Source organism: Medicago sativa, chromosome 2, assembly GCF_051527215.1.
Source record: "Medicago sativa cultivar Bolivia chromosome 2, Bolivia_mono, whole genome shotgun sequence".
Lineage (NCBI taxonomy): Eukaryota > Viridiplantae > Streptophyta > Magnoliopsida > Fabales > Fabaceae > Medicago > Medicago sativa.
In genome coordinates this window covers 3,710,069-3,725,880 of record NC_140750.1, presented here as the reverse complement: position 1 = coordinate 3,725,880, position 15,812 = coordinate 3,710,069, and the positions used below count along the sequence as shown (strand labels likewise).

Sequence of the window (15,812 nt, the reverse complement as noted above, 5' to 3'; positions counted from 1 at the left end):
AAATTAAGCTGGACCATACAAATTCTATAAAAGGATTTCATTTGAAAATAAAGGAGATTTTGTAGCACAATTCATTAGAAATACTAATTTCAATATTTGGTTTTAGTTGAGTTGAGTTTCCTTTTTTAAGTTAAACTACTCTATTTATCTCGTCTCACTATGAATTTGCTCAATATAAAATTTAAACCATAAAAATAATCAAATTTTAAAAAATAACTCGTGATTTCTTTCATCTGTGAATCACACTACTTCTATTGAACCAAACAATATTAAAATATCATAAGTTTTTTATTATAGAATTATGTTTTTTTTTTTCGAACAAGTATTAAAGAATTATGTTAAATTTTATTATAATTATTATTTTAAAATGCTAGTTGTTGGAAGGTGGTGGCAGACGGCTACCAAAGTGATGATCGGCAGTGGTTAGTAATGGTTGCAGTAGTGGTCAGATGCGGGAAGAGCAGTGTTCGACAATGTTCGGCGACGGTCAGTGTTAGGAAACATGGCATCCATGGAAGAAGGAGAGAAAAGCTTATAGAATTGTTCTATTGATAGTGAAATGTAATATTACAAATGAGAAAGTTAACCCACTTATGGGGAGGTTACACCTATATATACTAATAGGACTAGTACTCCTTGTAACTAAACTATGTATCTCTAATAGTCCCCCTCAAGTTGGAAGGTGTTCAAAACACTTCCAACTTGAAATGAGAAAATACAAGGAAAGATGCCGGAAATACATCGGCTAAGAAAAATATCAAACAAGTGCTCATCCAACAAGAAGCAACCGCAACTCAAGGTTGAACCAATTGAAGGAAGGAGCATCAAAGCAACGCTTAACCACCATCCGGTAGAAGCCAATATCAACAAAGCCAATTAAGGCACAACGCTTAACCATCAAGAGTTCTCAAGAACTCAAGATAGAAGCACAAGACAAGAAGAACAAGGATATCCAAAATCAATGATGATATCCAAAAAGGAAGTGCAAGGAAGAGCCATAGTCTACAATGGAAGGAGGTCATATACAAGACCAAGGTTCCAAAGATAAAAGTGGTGCCCTCCAATGCCGAGCCGAGACAAGAAAAGCCAAATGCAAGGAAGGGCCATAGTCAACAATGGATGGAGGTCATATACAAGACCAAGGTTCCAAAGATAAAAAGTGATGCCCTCCTATGCCGAGCCGAGACAAGAAAAAATCAAATGCAAGCCAATAGAGATGCATAGCCATGTGATGTGTCTTCAAACCATAGAAAACAAAACCAATGCTTCCAATAATGAAGCCAAACCAAACAACGATCCAGGACAAAGAAACCGAGGGAAGATAATCAATCCAAGAATCTTCCAACAATCCAAAACTGAGCCAGAATCATAAACCTCACCAAATACCACACCAAGGGCATGAAAGTGCCATGTAGAGGTCATAAAGGAAGGAAGCCGAGTGGTAAAGACAATCTGCCAAAAACTAGCACAATTGTGCATCCACAAAACTACTGATGAAGAAAGCCATAAGCAAGCATTAGGTAACCAAACAGCTTCTGAACCAAACAGATTCTGAACCAAACAGCTTCTGAACCAAACAGCTTCTGAACCAAACAGCTTCTGAACCAAACAGATTCTGAACCAAACAAACAGCTTCTGGGCAACACCAACAAAATCGGAGAAAACTTACGATCCAGGATCAAAACAGAATCACATTCATAACTCATGGCAGTGAACCAAATTTAAATCTCAAAACAACCAGTGAATGATGAGGCAGAAACAATTTCTGAGTCAATATGAATCTCAAGTAAACGAAACTTCAAGAATCCAAAGCCAACCGTCGTTCAGAAGCCATCAAACAGTTGTTAGAAATCAAACCTTATAATGTTTTGCACAATACACAGATACCTTGAGTAGTTGTGAGAAGAAGCAGACATGTGCGACAATTCGTCATCGAAACAGTGAGAACTATCTATCAAGTTAACTGCTCTCAATGCAAAATTTGCGATGAGTCTTGGTCCAAAGCATCTTGTGATTGAAACTGACAGTGTTTGAAAACTTGTCACAAACACCTTGTGAGCATATGAATGAAGATGTGGAAATTCAAAGCAATGCACGAAGCTCCACACATCTGAACTGATAACTCCAAATCATCAAAGAAATTTGATAGGCTTCATAGACAAATCTCAAAAATTGCATCAATCTGAAATCCTCAAGTATTGCGAAGAACAAAACTGATGTGAACAAGTAGCTTCATCAAATAACAGTTGAACAAATAACTTCTGAAATTGAGTCACAGACAGAAAAACGCAATCAGAGATGAAAAACTGAAACAAGGGAATCACAGAGAAGTGATTATGAGACGGATCGATAACCAAAGCGAAACCGAGCAAAGAAAGTGAAAACGAGTCTGAATGTAAAATCAAGAAAATGAATCGAAATCGAATTTTAATCGTTAACCCTAGGATTTGGGGAAAACGATATTATCAAAAATCAAATCGATTAGAAAAGAGGAAATAGAGTTTACTGAAAGCAAAATGAAAATTGATCAGAAAAGAATTAAGAAGGTGAAATCGAATCAAAGACTCATAGAAAGAAATTGAATCAGGGAGAAAAATGAACAAAAAAGGAACAAGAAAAGGAAAGTGAAACTGATGTGAGAAAATTAGATTTTCTCGAGAAAATGCAGCGGAAAATATTATTCAAGGTGGATACCAATCTTGCTCTGATACCATGTTAGGAAACATGGCATCCATGGAAGAAGGAGAGAAAAGCTTATAGAATTGTTCTATTGATAGTGAAATGTAATATTACAAATGAGAAAGTTAACCCACTTATGGGGAGGTTACACCTATATATACTAATAGGACTAGTACTCCTTGTAACTAAACTATGTATCTCTAATAGTCAGTAATGGATGAAGTGGTGGTCGAAGGCCATGTGATAGGTGCTCAAGATGATCAGAATGGTGGAGGACTCTCATTAGTGGTGAAGTTATCAAAACAAAAATAATAACTATAAACTTTTTGTGGTTGATATTTAAATGAAACTATTTTCAAATTAACTAAAAAATTAGTTCAACTCTATTTTATCCAACCATGTTTTGTTTTCAAATTTAACTAGTTATTTTTTTCATTAGACTCAACATCTATTGGTTAATAAAATAAAATAACTTTTCTAAAAACGAAAGTTAAAGTGAGAAGATAATGTCTCAATTCATGGCCGAAAAGATCTTCATACTTACAAAACAATAAATGATTTTTTGACTTAGTTATTTTATGTGAGGTGATTTGTCTTTTCGTTCCGCATAATCTTTTTTCTTTATAGTGGCAGGGATTTGAACCACAAACCTTACATATTTTATGCATTGTCCCAATCAGCTGAGCTAAACTCACAAGGACCGTTCCGCATAATATATACTTCTCACTTCAATCCAACATTTATTTTTTAATTCTACTTTTATAGCATTTTCCATAATTTATTAGTTCAGTCGATGTCTAAGAATAGTAAACTCATGTGAGTAATTACATTCTTACAAATTACTACTATAGTACTATATGCTATTGTAAGTATGACTTCACATATTAGATCATGCGTATACACCTGAGATGAATCTAGCAATTGTGTGCCGAGGGACCCAATGTTTCACATGCGTTTTCAATTACTTCTAGCCACGGATTTCGGAAGCTTTATCTAAAGCACCAAAATTAAGGGTGGCAAAATTCTAAAAAAACAAAAATTGTGACGATTCTACTCACATGGGACATGCTAACTTGCATAAGTGAGTTAAAATTTTATCTCCGCCTCTGGATAAATTGACGAATCAGTAAATTGACTCGTCAATAAAAAGAAAATAAACTAAATGTATTAACTTTTAGATGAGTTGGTCCGTTAAACATAAGGTTTATTGGGTTGTAACCATAAATAGGCTAGTCGTTAAAATATAACTTAGTCAATAAAAAAATAATGAATAAAGAGTTTTTTCTTTTAAAATTGACTTGATAGGCCAACTTGTCACACCATGTCATCGTATTTTTTGAACGAGTTAAGCAAAGACAACAACTTGAAAGGTAGGTCTCATAGACCCAATGCATTCCAGGTTAAACAGATTGGTTCAGTGGACTTAAGCTTATTTTGCTATCCTTAATTCACACGTTGTATTTACTCTAGGGTCCCCTATTGTCGTGCAGCATTTACCTCCACCGAAGCTTCACTTTTAGGTTATATATATTTTAGCCCACATTACACAAATTTCTTAAGCCTAGATAGTAATTAAGATTTATTCAAAAAAGAAATTAGTAATTAAGATAGTTTCTAGTCTAGATATGAAAATGTGGTACCTAATATAACGTCATAAGGACATGTGAACTTTCGTGTGCTCCTTTTCCTTTTTGACTACTTTGAGCTTTGAAGTGCCATTTTCATCCACAATTTACGTTCAAACGACATTAACGGAAATGTTTAACGATATATAAAAATAAAAAGAGACTGTTAAAATAAAACGATAGTTTTTCTTAGGGATAAAATAAAACGATAGTTGTAAATAGAATTAGAAATGACAATCAAATGTTTAGTGGTGTATTATCTTTTGCTGCAAAATTTGACCAGAGTCACAAGAATAACAGTTGTGGGAGACAATTTGACAATTTTTTTAAGTTGGTGTACAAGTTTAATTAAGAGAAATGATATTTGTACAACCATTTTATGACAACTTTTAGACAACTTTCTCTCTCATACTCACATTATATTCTTACTCTCTCTCTTCCTTTTTCTCTCTCCATTGTTTTTTACCAATGAAAAGAGAGAAAAGAAGGTTGTCAAATAGGTTGTACCAAATGGTTGTTCAAATATCATTGCTCTTTAATTAAATTTATAATTATTACCTTGGACAATCTAAGTTATCTAACTTTATTAGCCATAAATTTAAACATGATTAACTATAATTTTCAATTGTCAAATTTATATGTAGTTGAACACCTCGTTTAATATTCATACCTTTCCGTCCTCGTAAGCTTAGCTCAGTTGGCAAGAATAATGCATAATGTATGCAAGGTCCGGGGTTCAAATCCCGGCCACCACAAAAAAATATTCATACCTTTCGAAAATGCCCTAATCACAAGTTTACTTTCAAAAGCTATCAACTCAAACTTTGAAACTTTCACAATTAGTCAGTCAGAAATAAACATCCAAAAATTTTATCCAAGATGTTTAAATTGAAAACTATTAAGAGAATGAACATAAAATTTGACACATATACCGTATTTCTATACAGATGGATGTACGTTTTGTCTCATTTTAATAATAATTTACCTCCTTTATAAGAGCTCGGGTGTCGGATGGAGCAGATCCTCTCTTGTGAGAAGTGTGTGCAGTGAAATTACAACCACTTACTTGTTTTTGCAGCATGTACTTATATCATAAAAACACAAATTGAACTGTTGGGATTTTCACAGGATAGGATCCGTGTCCGGTGTCGGATACGGTGTTTGAAAACTTGTGTCAAAGTAGCAGTGCTCAACTATTAATTGTGCTTGAATAAAAATAACTTTTTATGTTTTTTATAAGAAAAAAGTATTATTTTGACCATTTTCAAAGAAGATGCACCATAACATCTTTTCTTGCATGAATTCAATAGCGCAAACAAAAAGACAAGGGATCATCGTTATTATTTGGTGAAATTTTAGTTTTAGGCAAATCTTTCACACTAGCTGTAGCCAACCTTTTATATCCCACTCATATCATATGTTAAAATAAATAAACACCTTGCAAATAAAATGAGTTTAGCGTTTCATAAAATATTACAAGACACGATAACAATAATTGTGAAATCATTAGGAAAAAAAATAAGAATAGCTCCTATGGTAAACAAAAAAAAACATGGTAAAATTTCACTTAAAGACGAGTATAGGAGCGTTATCAATGGCAGATGGTTTATCATGTCTATATAGAATAAAGCTTGTCACCAAAAAAACTAATAGAATAAAACAAGAGAATTATAATAATATTAGGTGCCTCAATAAAGTAACAATGAATTGTAGAAGTCATACAAAGTGTCAAAATAGTAAATTTCCTAAATTAATACATACTATAGAAACAGAGGGCTGCTGTGAAAAACATATGAAAAACTATCATGACAAAATAGTTTACAAATGTAATGCCAATAGAAGTACATAACTTAACCTAATATCTTGTCAAGATCGGATCAAACACGACTATAGTTTCAACATAACATGTATGTATGGAACTTTTACCCTTCGGGTGCTCAAGGTGCCAGAATCATCAGTATGGTTTCTTACCAATAATTCAAGTTTAAAAACAAGACAATAAAATTTTCAGGGGTATGATTTAAGGTGAAAAACTTGGCAAGCTGGTGCGTATGCCTTCTTGGCTGAAGCCTGTTCAAATTTCTTTCCAGCAGTTTCATTTTCTTCTAAACTTGTTTGAACAAAAAACCTTATCCACCAAGATGAGCTCCGCAATTTGGCCTTCATAAAGATAATATCAAATCCCAAAAGAAAATTAGAATGAGAATAGTTTTATTGACCTTAATCCAGCCAGGTAATAGGGACACAACAGTAGTTATTAGTTAATGACTTCTTAATCTTCCCATTATTTTCATGAAATACACACTATGCTTAGTTGAGAAGTGTCACCGACATACTCTCTAACACTCAATGAATGACTATGTAAAATTCATGTAGGTCTCACTACTTTAAAACGAGTGTTACTAATATGTAATATAACCCACTGATTTAGTGGGATTCATGAGTTTCACTCAATCAAGAAAAGAGTGTTCGAGAGGGAGTGTTTAAGAGTGTAACACTTTTTCTGCTCATCAAAGTTTCTTTTATTTCAATCTATAATTATAACTTCATAAGCCCTCTCTGTACTTTCCTATCTTCTTAAGTAAAACTAGTTTCATCAAAAAGAAAATTATAGCAGACTGTTACATAAATACATTTCTCCTATAATGCAACCCAAAAAAAATTGAAATCAAATTCAATAAATATTAGTCACTTACTGGACGACCAAATTTGGCTACTTCTCCGCCTCTAGCTCTCTGCTGACCAGGATAACCTATGCATGAAATAAGAAATCAGACAAAGAAAGCACAAGTAAATTAAAACTTGACTTTCTATCACATTCAACATGATTTGTGGAAAATAGAAATAAAACTAAAAGAGCATGATCTGTAAAAGACTGCTAAGATCATGAATTTAATCTTGGTGACAGAGCCTAGGTGAATAATAGCCCTAGCCAGCCAAAAAAATATGATTGATTTTGATACATCGTCAGTGTAAGACTTTTTACATTATCAACCAATCACAAATCGTCATTGATATGCCTGTTATAGCAGATGTGATTAAATTCAAACAATTTTAATGATCTAGCAATTGTGATTGACTGACAATATAAAAATCTTTACACTGTCGCTAATTATAAACTAAATCCAATATATATTACCTGAAAAGATAACAACACCATCGGCAGATACCCTCACCAACTCTGGCAGGGTTTTGTTCAGGTATTTTGGAGATAAGTAATCCAATGCATCGGACACAATGACAAGAGGAAATGACTTTGCACGGTAAGGTAGAGGAAACTTTAAGTCAGCCACACGTACAATGCCCTTGCGTACAAGATTTTTGCACTTAGCACCTACGTCATCTAATTCGTATGGTTCGATTCCCCAAGCCTCGGTATCGTCTTCTACTAACAAACTAGATACCACAGAACAAGAGTCGGGGCCAACGTGCAAAACCTTATGCATGCTGTCTCCGTATGCTTTCTTCAAAATGGGCAATGCTTGTAGTAGTTCTGATGTACATGATGAAGCACCTGCAAACACAAACAAGAGTTGTTTTAATTGCAACAAAATTTCAATGTTCACAATTTGAAATCAGCGGTTCTACAATAAATGTCAACTAACTAACTAACTAATCAAACAAACAAGATGTTCAAAATTACAGAATATGATACAGTAACATTAAGTTCCAATTAATATATAGTTCACCAAATATATTGTACCTTCAAGTTTACTCAGATCCTTAATATCATTGCTAGCTCCACCTGCCAAGTGATGTGACCAAACAAATTAAATTCAACATCAGCATCATTAGGATTTTAAAGCAAATGCCAATTAATGAGAACATATTCATTGTTAGATATGCAGTGATGTGTTCCACTTTTTTCTTTTCAATTTACATAGATATGTTGACAGTATGAGAATGGCGGAATGATCATGACATGAAAGTATGAGCTAGGTTCTATGAGACTGGTTTAAGATCTATGGATCTACAACATGATACAAACTGTATAAGTCAAGGTCAGAGATGCTATACAAATTTTCATTTATATTCCTCATTGTTCTTTAACTATATTGACTGTATTCATTTTGAGTACTCCACTGTATTTTTCTGTCATCATCCTCCTAAGTCATGATGAAGAAAAGGCTGGATCCAAGATTATCAAACCCAAGGAAATTGCATAATATTAGGTCTATAAAATCATATCCAAAGTCAAAAGTTTATCGTATGGCATCTGAAACACAATATTTGGAGAGTACTACCAAATATAAAATTCTTGTTTTATGGCGACTTTAAGGTTAACAAACTAGTTACAAACCTGAACTGCTGTAACAATAACCAATCAGAAGAATCGCACCCTGAAAATTTTGCAAAATTCGGCTCATTAATTATTCTGTGGGTTGATAGCAAACAGGGAAAAATATATAGGATAAAGTAAATTGGATTAGGAGAAAGGTAAACTGCAATTGGGAAATAATCATAAAAGTACATCGAAATTATGCTTAAAGAATATTTCAAAATTGTTCTTAGAATACTTCTGTATTGATGTTCATCTTTCAAAAAGAAAAAGAAGCATACCACAATAACAAGCCCGATAGATATCAGGGGAGAGTTTTGAGATTTAGACTGGATAGAGGCCACAAATGGTATACTTCCTCCATCACCTAACCGACGTGAAGGATTCACTGGCCTCCTCGACATGTTAACGGCAATGAGACTTCAGACCTAGCACAAGTTTTAGCAATAAGTTAAACTGAGCTAATTCGAAAACAAAATAAAATTGTTTCTCCTTTTATAGTACATCAAGTGTTTTCCACTCGTTACTTTGACTTGTAGCTGTGTCATTGTAAATATCTCTGCTGCCTAAGCTGTCTTGTTATAGATAAATTTCTCTTATAGCCAATGCCAACCAATGCCACAAAATCAATAGTAGTTGAGACGTAATTAATAAGAAATGCATAATAAATGTAAAAGGATGCACAGCTCATAGCACAATCGGATATTAACTGAGACTACATACATTGATCCAGAATGACATCTCTATGAAAAATCAAGCAAATAAAGGCTAGGCAACAACTGTGGTTCCAGACGCAGATTCGGTAAATTTTGAAAACCACAAATTTACACGCATTAATAGATCCCAGCCATCAATTCAAGATCAGTTTTTTTTAAGCTAGAAATTCATTTATGAAAGAAGAGACAAACAAGAAACTGAGAAACATCAACCTTACTCAGTAGATTCAAGATCGGTCGGTATGTTTACATTTATATTTTCACTAAACCATCATTAAATAATCTACACCGTTGATTTAAGATTGGACGACCAAGATCAATAAAAGCGACGACAAATCCAAATCCCTCCATAGTCCGCTAAATAGAGGCATGATTTGCAGCCAAGATACAAAGTAACTCATAGTAAAATTCCCAAACAATTCCATCAAGCCCCGTGTAGTAAAATTCAGAACTTTAAGCTTTCACATAACTTACCAATATAATCAAACACATCACTCACTTATTCTAAGTTTCTAACAAAAAATGCACTAGGCATAAGCAAAAAAACAAATACACTACATCTATTTCAGAACTTAAAAACCAAAAATTCAAAATCAAGGCTTTATTAAGCAAATGAATTCAAGAAACAAAACCCAGAAAAGGGTTTAGTTAAAATCAAAGTAAAGAAGTTGAAAACATGTAGAATTCAGCAAATTATATGATTTTGAAGGAAGTAAAAAAAAACATAAATAATGAAACTTTAGAATGAAAGATATAATCTTGAAGGAAAATGGGTATAGTGGAAAATAGTTACCAGATTGGAAATGAATGAGAGAAGGTTGATAGATCTCAGAGATCTGAAGTTATGTTACTATGAATGAAAGTACTAGAACTAGATTCAATTCAAGCATTTTATATTATTTTTTCGTATAATTTGATTTATTGTATGCTTATGCTATTGAATTGCTACGGACACTCTCTCTTTGTATTGAGTTGCTTTTTGAGTTGGAGTTGAACCCAAATTTAGGTTGGTTGATTGACACTCACCGACGCCGCATGTTACTTGTTTTATGAGATGGATTCAATTCTCTCTACTTTTTTTATTTAAAATAAGAAAAACAGATGAAAAGACGCAAATCTCTTCTAACATAACTATTTGATCAAATAAAATAAAATAAACTATATGTTTGAATTCAGTTTTAGATATGTAGTCGCGTTAAAATTCTTAGCAAGTGTTTGTCGCCCATATAAATTTAGATATGTAGTCGCATTAAAACTCTTGGCGAGTGTTTGTCGCTTATTTACATCCCCTAAATTTTATAACCTTACGAGACACCTTGCTGTCTTGTGTCTTAGTGAGTGGTTGGTGGGTGGATCCGCTACCGTGTTGACGGTTGGATTCATTGCCGTTGGTCAAAGGTTGGAGTTCAGACTTGTGCTTAGGTTGTGCTTGTATAATCGCCTGTTGTAGGCCATAAATGGTTGATTACTTTATTGTTGATCATCGCAGTAAAATGTTGGTGCGAGTGGATTGACTAATTATCGTGTTGGCGGTCGAATCCACTCCCCTACTTTCAAGCATCTATCTGTGGTTATGTATCCCAGTCATTCTGTTGATTGACATGGGACTATATGAACTCGAAAGAGTCGTTAATACTTGTTGTCTTTGTTACAAGAAGTTGATGGTACGTGATCTGATTTCATGTTGACGATCGATTCATTCGCCAAACTTTAGACCTGCTTAATAGAATTGTTTAGGGTTGAATCCACTTTGTGGGTCTTTTTTGATGTTTTGCCTACCAACTTAGTTGGACACTATTCTTTTTTATGTCATTTTGTTCTTGGCTTATAAAAAAACCAACGATAATCTGAAAACCCAATATTTATAAGGAAAAAACTTAATTAACTCTTGAAACTAACAATTTAATATACAAAATGATTCAAATTAAAATTGCTAATCAATTTAAAAAATTAAACTTACTCAAAACTAAATAAATTGTTGGAAATTTTTAAATCTTCTTTTGTGAAAATGATACAAATGGAATTTTGGGTTTTTTTTTAAACTGAATCAAATCAAACTTAAGTGCACGTATACAATTTAATATTTTGATTATTATAAAATGTTGTATTAATCTATTGTTTTTGTGATAGTACTTATTAATTTTATTCAATTATTTACAATAATACACGTTATTTTTTTCCAGGGGATGTTCTTTCTTTTATAAGGTTATAAAATGATTCTCATAACTCTCTTTAATATAATAGTTCTGTTGCTGTTTTACATTTCCTAGACTTTTGTTATTTTTCTTCCTTTTTAATCTACTTTTAGCTATTAGAAAAAAAAAAAGAAGTTAAAACACAATACTTTATTGTGGACGGTAGTTGAGATACATGCTTTAAGATGGGTTTAGTGGGGAGGTGTAGGAGGTCGTTTGTTTGAGAAGAGGAGTTAGTTGAAGAGTGCGTCGAGCTATTAACTTCTGCTGCTTTTGCAGGTTAACGTGGAGGAGTGTTGGATTTGGAAGTTACATTTTTGCAATCGTTATACAATGTGCAGCGCTTATAATATTTTGATGGTGGCAGATCGTGATAATTATTCAGATAATAGTCCAGTCTTGTTGTTAAAAACGGTGTCATTAAAAGTGTTTCTTTTTACTTGACGTTTGCTTCTCAATTGTGTGTGTACAAAGGATAATTTGGTTCGTCGTAGGGTTCTAACAATAACGAGCAAATATGTTTTGGAGCTTGTGGTATGAATGAAGAAAGGGACAATTAATTTGTTAGATGCAAATTTTATGGTAAAGTTTGGTTCTTGGTCTCAAGTTGGTTAGGTTTCTCAACAATTACTCATATGATCATTTACATTCAAAATTTGGTATATATTGCTAATATATGCCTCCTAAATTTCAGGTTCTACATTATTTTTAATATTTCAGGTTCTACATTATTTTTAGTCTTCTTTTATGCCTCCTAAATTGCCTCAGAAAAATAAAAAGTTTTAAAAAAATTACGTTTTTTTTAGAGACGTTTTTATTTTATTGGAGACCTATTTTACTATGAGAGCAAAACTTCCTATTTTATAGGAACGGCCGTGATCAATACATAACTGATTTGTTAATTTTTATTTTAATGTCAAATATTTAATTGTCAAATATTAGTATCCACCAAACAATAAAAAGTACCGAGTGAAATAGTGAAGGCTTAATAGCAGATTTAACCCCCTAACTTTTCCAAAGTTGCGATTTTGGTCCCCTAAGAAAAAAACTACAAAACGCCCCCTAAGTTTTGCACATGTGGCAGTTTTGGCCCCATGTCCAATTTTGACTCGGTCTACGCTGACGTGACACCCTAAGTGAGGTGCCACATGTTTTTTTTTTCATATTTTTTTTTGGCCTTGGGGGGCCAAAACTGCTACAGTTGCAAAACTTATGGGGCGATTTTGTAGTTTTTTTTCTTAGAGGGCCAAAATCACAACTTCGTGAAAGTTAGGGGGCTAAAACCGCTATTAAGCCAATAGTGAAAGCCATTGAAACATTCGAAAATCAACACATAAAAGGTAAACAATTAAATATGCAGACGCAATTCCAAACTAAATTAAAAGATGGAGAATTTCATACATAATTACATATACATCAACTTAATGATATTCAACTTTTATTCATTCAATAGGTACCTTAAAAAACTCTTATTCAAGAGGTACATGATTGTAAAGACTTGGAATTAAGAATAGACCATTTTTCCTTTTCACCGAAGCACCAAAGACTTCAGTCATATCCAAATTTTCATGAGTAATTCCAGAGGGAAGTCCCCAATCAAAATAGTACAACAACTGAGCAAGAGGAAATTCTAAATTAGGTTCAGCAAATGTGATACCTGGACATATTCTCCTTCCTGCACCAAAAGGTATGTACTCAAAATTAGACCCTTTGTAATCAACTAGACAATCCATAAACCTTTCAGGATAAAACTTTTCTCCTTCACTCCAATACTTTTGGTCTCTTCCTATTGCCCATCCATTCACAAACACTTGAGTTCCAGCTGGTATTGTGTATCCATTAATCTCACAAGTTTCAATACACTCTCTTGGTAGTAGTAGAGGACTAGGAGGGTGCAATCTTAAGGTTTCTTTAATTATTGCTTTTACATATTTCAGTTCTTGAAGATTTATTTCATCAACGTATCCTCTACTTCCAAAAACTTGCCTAATTTCTGCTTGAGCCTTTTTTAGCACTCTAGGGTTTTTCATCATTTCTGAAAAAGCCCATTCTAATGTTGAAGATGTTGACTCACTTCCAGCAAAAATGATGTCCTGTAACAGGTGAGTGAGATTTCATGAAGTAGTAAGAGTAAAATAATATTGTTCTACTAGGATTAGAAGTTTAAAATTCTTTGAAGGTACATAATTCTTTTGTTTTAAATTTAAGTGTCACACTTAAAATATTTTTCATGCCAACCCTACCTAGTGGATAAGTTTTTTTTTTTTTTTTTATTTAGAATATTTCATAGTTTCACATTATTTATGATTTTAAAATGGAAAATGCTATTTCTCTAGAAAAGGTTCTTACTGTTTTTTTCTTCAATATTACACTTATTTATTGAGTAGTGGCAACTACAAGTTGGGTTGATAATGAATAATACTAAAAAAATGAAATAGGGACAGAAATTTAGAGTCGCAAAAAGACAAAGTTTGTCTCTAATTTAATTTTTCAGTCTTAAGAGACAATTTTTTTTAATAATCTCATTAATTTTTGTCGTTATTTCAACATTTTGTAGTAGTAGAAGGATATTTTGTTCTAGTATATGGTGCACAAGTTAGACAAGTCTTGCATCATGCACAAGTTTGTTTTCATTAATGGATCACCTTTAAACCGTATGAGATTGATGTGACTTATTGATCCAAAGATGAAAAACAATCATGTCGATGGTGCCGCACTAATCTACAATTTAGTCATAATTAAGAAATTACTTTGCAGTGAAACCTAGTTTAGTTAATAAATTTCAGTGTCCTTAACTTTAAAAAAAAAAATATAAAAAAAATCATGTTTTGTACCCAAAAAAATATCTTTAACCTGAATAACAGCTTTAATGTTGTTGATTGTCAAATGAAATCCATCAGGGTTGGAAGAGCCATGATCATTGAGACTCAAAAGATAGGACAAAAGACTTCCATCTCCATCACTCTTTGTTTTCTTTTCGTTGATGATATTTTCAAGAATCATATCACCAGTTTTATGAATTTTCTTCAATTTACGCACCATTCCACTAATCACATGTAACCAATGTTGGGAGGGAAACAAATTAGTGACACTGAAACTCTCTGCCAACTTTATAGTTTCCTTGATGAACTTGGTATATGCTTCTTGCTCCTTGCATTTATCACCAAAAGTTGCCCTAGAAATGATGTTATATTGCATAGATAAAATTTCATGAGTGAGGTTGATGGGTGATCCAGTGTTTATAGAAATACATCTTATTAAATTTGACACCTCTTCCTCCCTAATTGATTGGAATGATCTAACACGTTTAGCACTCAACAATTCTAATGTGCATATTTTTCTTAGCTGCCTCCAATAATCTCCATAGGGTGCAAAGACAATGTTAGTGCTACCATAAGAAACAATTTCTGCACCAAGAAAACGAGGTCTTTGAGAAAATGTGACATCATTGGTTTTGAACAACTCTTTGGCAACTTCTTTAGAAGAAACCACTATGGCTGAAGTCTCTCCAAGTTGTAGGTGCATGATAGGACCATATTTTTGGGACAATTCTCTCATTCTATGGTGGGGTAGGGAGCCAATAAGGTGATGTATGCTTCCAAAAATTGGTAGCTTCCATGGCCCGGGAGGAAGATTTGAAGTAATTTTTTTACTTTTGATTCTCCTTCCCACGTTTGAGATCATGAGGATAAGAATCAAAAGGATGGGGAACCATAACAAAATTTCCTCCATTAGGAAAGGACTGTGTTATTGGATCAATAGGACTTATCTCAATCTAAATTTTTGCAGGGAGAGTAACTATATTATTATCTATATTGCTCATTGGAAATCCATCTATTTGTAATACACAACACATAAGTCAATCAAGATAACAAATACTAAAAAAAATGATCATATAAAAAACAATACAAACACATAGCGACAACTATAAAATAAAATAAACCAATTGTTATAAATATTAACATGGGATGTCCAAATAGCAAATGTGTTAATGGCTATATTACTAGATCATTGGGTTTTGTCCATAAGCTATTCTATTTCCCTATAAATAGAGCTCATTTGTAACATTTTCAACCACACCAGAGAATAATACTATTTCTCTCTATTCTCTCTTCCTCTTCTTATCTCTATTATTGTTTCTGTTTACTTAGTTTTATAACACCAATCACTTTTTTTTTTATTATCAAACATAATACACATCATAAACATAATTGTAAAGTCAAGATTACAAATATTAAAAAAACTATCATATAAAAACCAAATCAAACACATAAAGACATATATAGAATAAAATTAAACAATAACTCAGTTTTTTTAA

The 15,812-nt window shown here is 32.9% G+C and overlaps 2 protein-coding genes across 2 annotated transcripts; both read right to left on the bottom strand.

Annotated features, from left to right (window-relative positions):
• Window positions 1-5,959: 5,959 nt before the first annotated feature.
• LOC146943709 (putative pectin methylesterase CGR3) lies at window positions 5,960-10,319 on the bottom strand. Its single transcript, XM_085741988.1, has 7 exons — window positions 10,093-10,319; window positions 8,865-9,011; window positions 8,605-8,644; window positions 8,008-8,049; window positions 7,444-7,818; window positions 7,001-7,056; window positions 5,960-6,464 (listed from the first exon to the last, which is right to left on the bottom strand). The coding sequence occupies exons 2-7, from the start codon at window positions 8,985-8,987 to the stop codon at window positions 6,312-6,314; spliced, it is 789 nt and encodes a 262-aa protein (XP_085598114.1). The 5' UTR covers window positions 8,988-9,011; window positions 10,093-10,319; the 3' UTR covers window positions 5,960-6,311.
• A 2,516-nt stretch (window positions 10,320-12,835) lies between these two features.
• On the bottom strand, window positions 12,836-15,306 carry LOC146943708 (cytochrome P450 71D11-like). Its single transcript, XM_085741987.1, has 2 exons — window positions 14,348-15,306; window positions 12,836-13,587 (listed from the first exon to the last, which is right to left on the bottom strand). Exons 1-2 carry the CDS (start codon window positions 15,224-15,226, stop codon window positions 12,964-12,966), a joined length of 1,503 nt encoding a protein of 500 aa, XP_085598113.1. The 5' UTR covers window positions 15,227-15,306; the 3' UTR covers window positions 12,836-12,963.
• Between the last annotated feature and the right edge of the window lie 506 nt (window positions 15,307-15,812).

Excerpts from the sequence above, each read along its gene's own strand:
- LOC146943709 (XM_085741988.1), bottom strand. The coding sequence starts at position 8,987 with ATGTCGAGGAGGCCAGTGAATCCTTCACGTCGGTTAGGTGATGGAGGA. Across the intron at positions 7,819-8,007 it reads GGATCTGAGTAAACTTGAAG|GTGCTTCATCATGTACATCA; the intron begins GTACAATATATT and ends TTGTGTTTGCAG. Across the intron at positions 7,057-7,443 it reads TGGTGTTGTTATCTTTTCAG|GTTATCCTGGTCAGCAGAGA; the intron begins GTAATATATATT and ends TTTCATGCATAG.
- LOC146943708 (XM_085741987.1), bottom strand. The coding sequence starts at position 15,226 with ATGGAGGAAATTTTGTTATGGTTCCCCATCCTTTTGATTCTTATCCTC. Across the intron at positions 13,588-14,347 it reads ACATTAAAGCTGTTATTCAG|GACATCATTTTTGCTGGAAG; the intron begins GTTAAAGATATT and ends CACCTGTTACAG.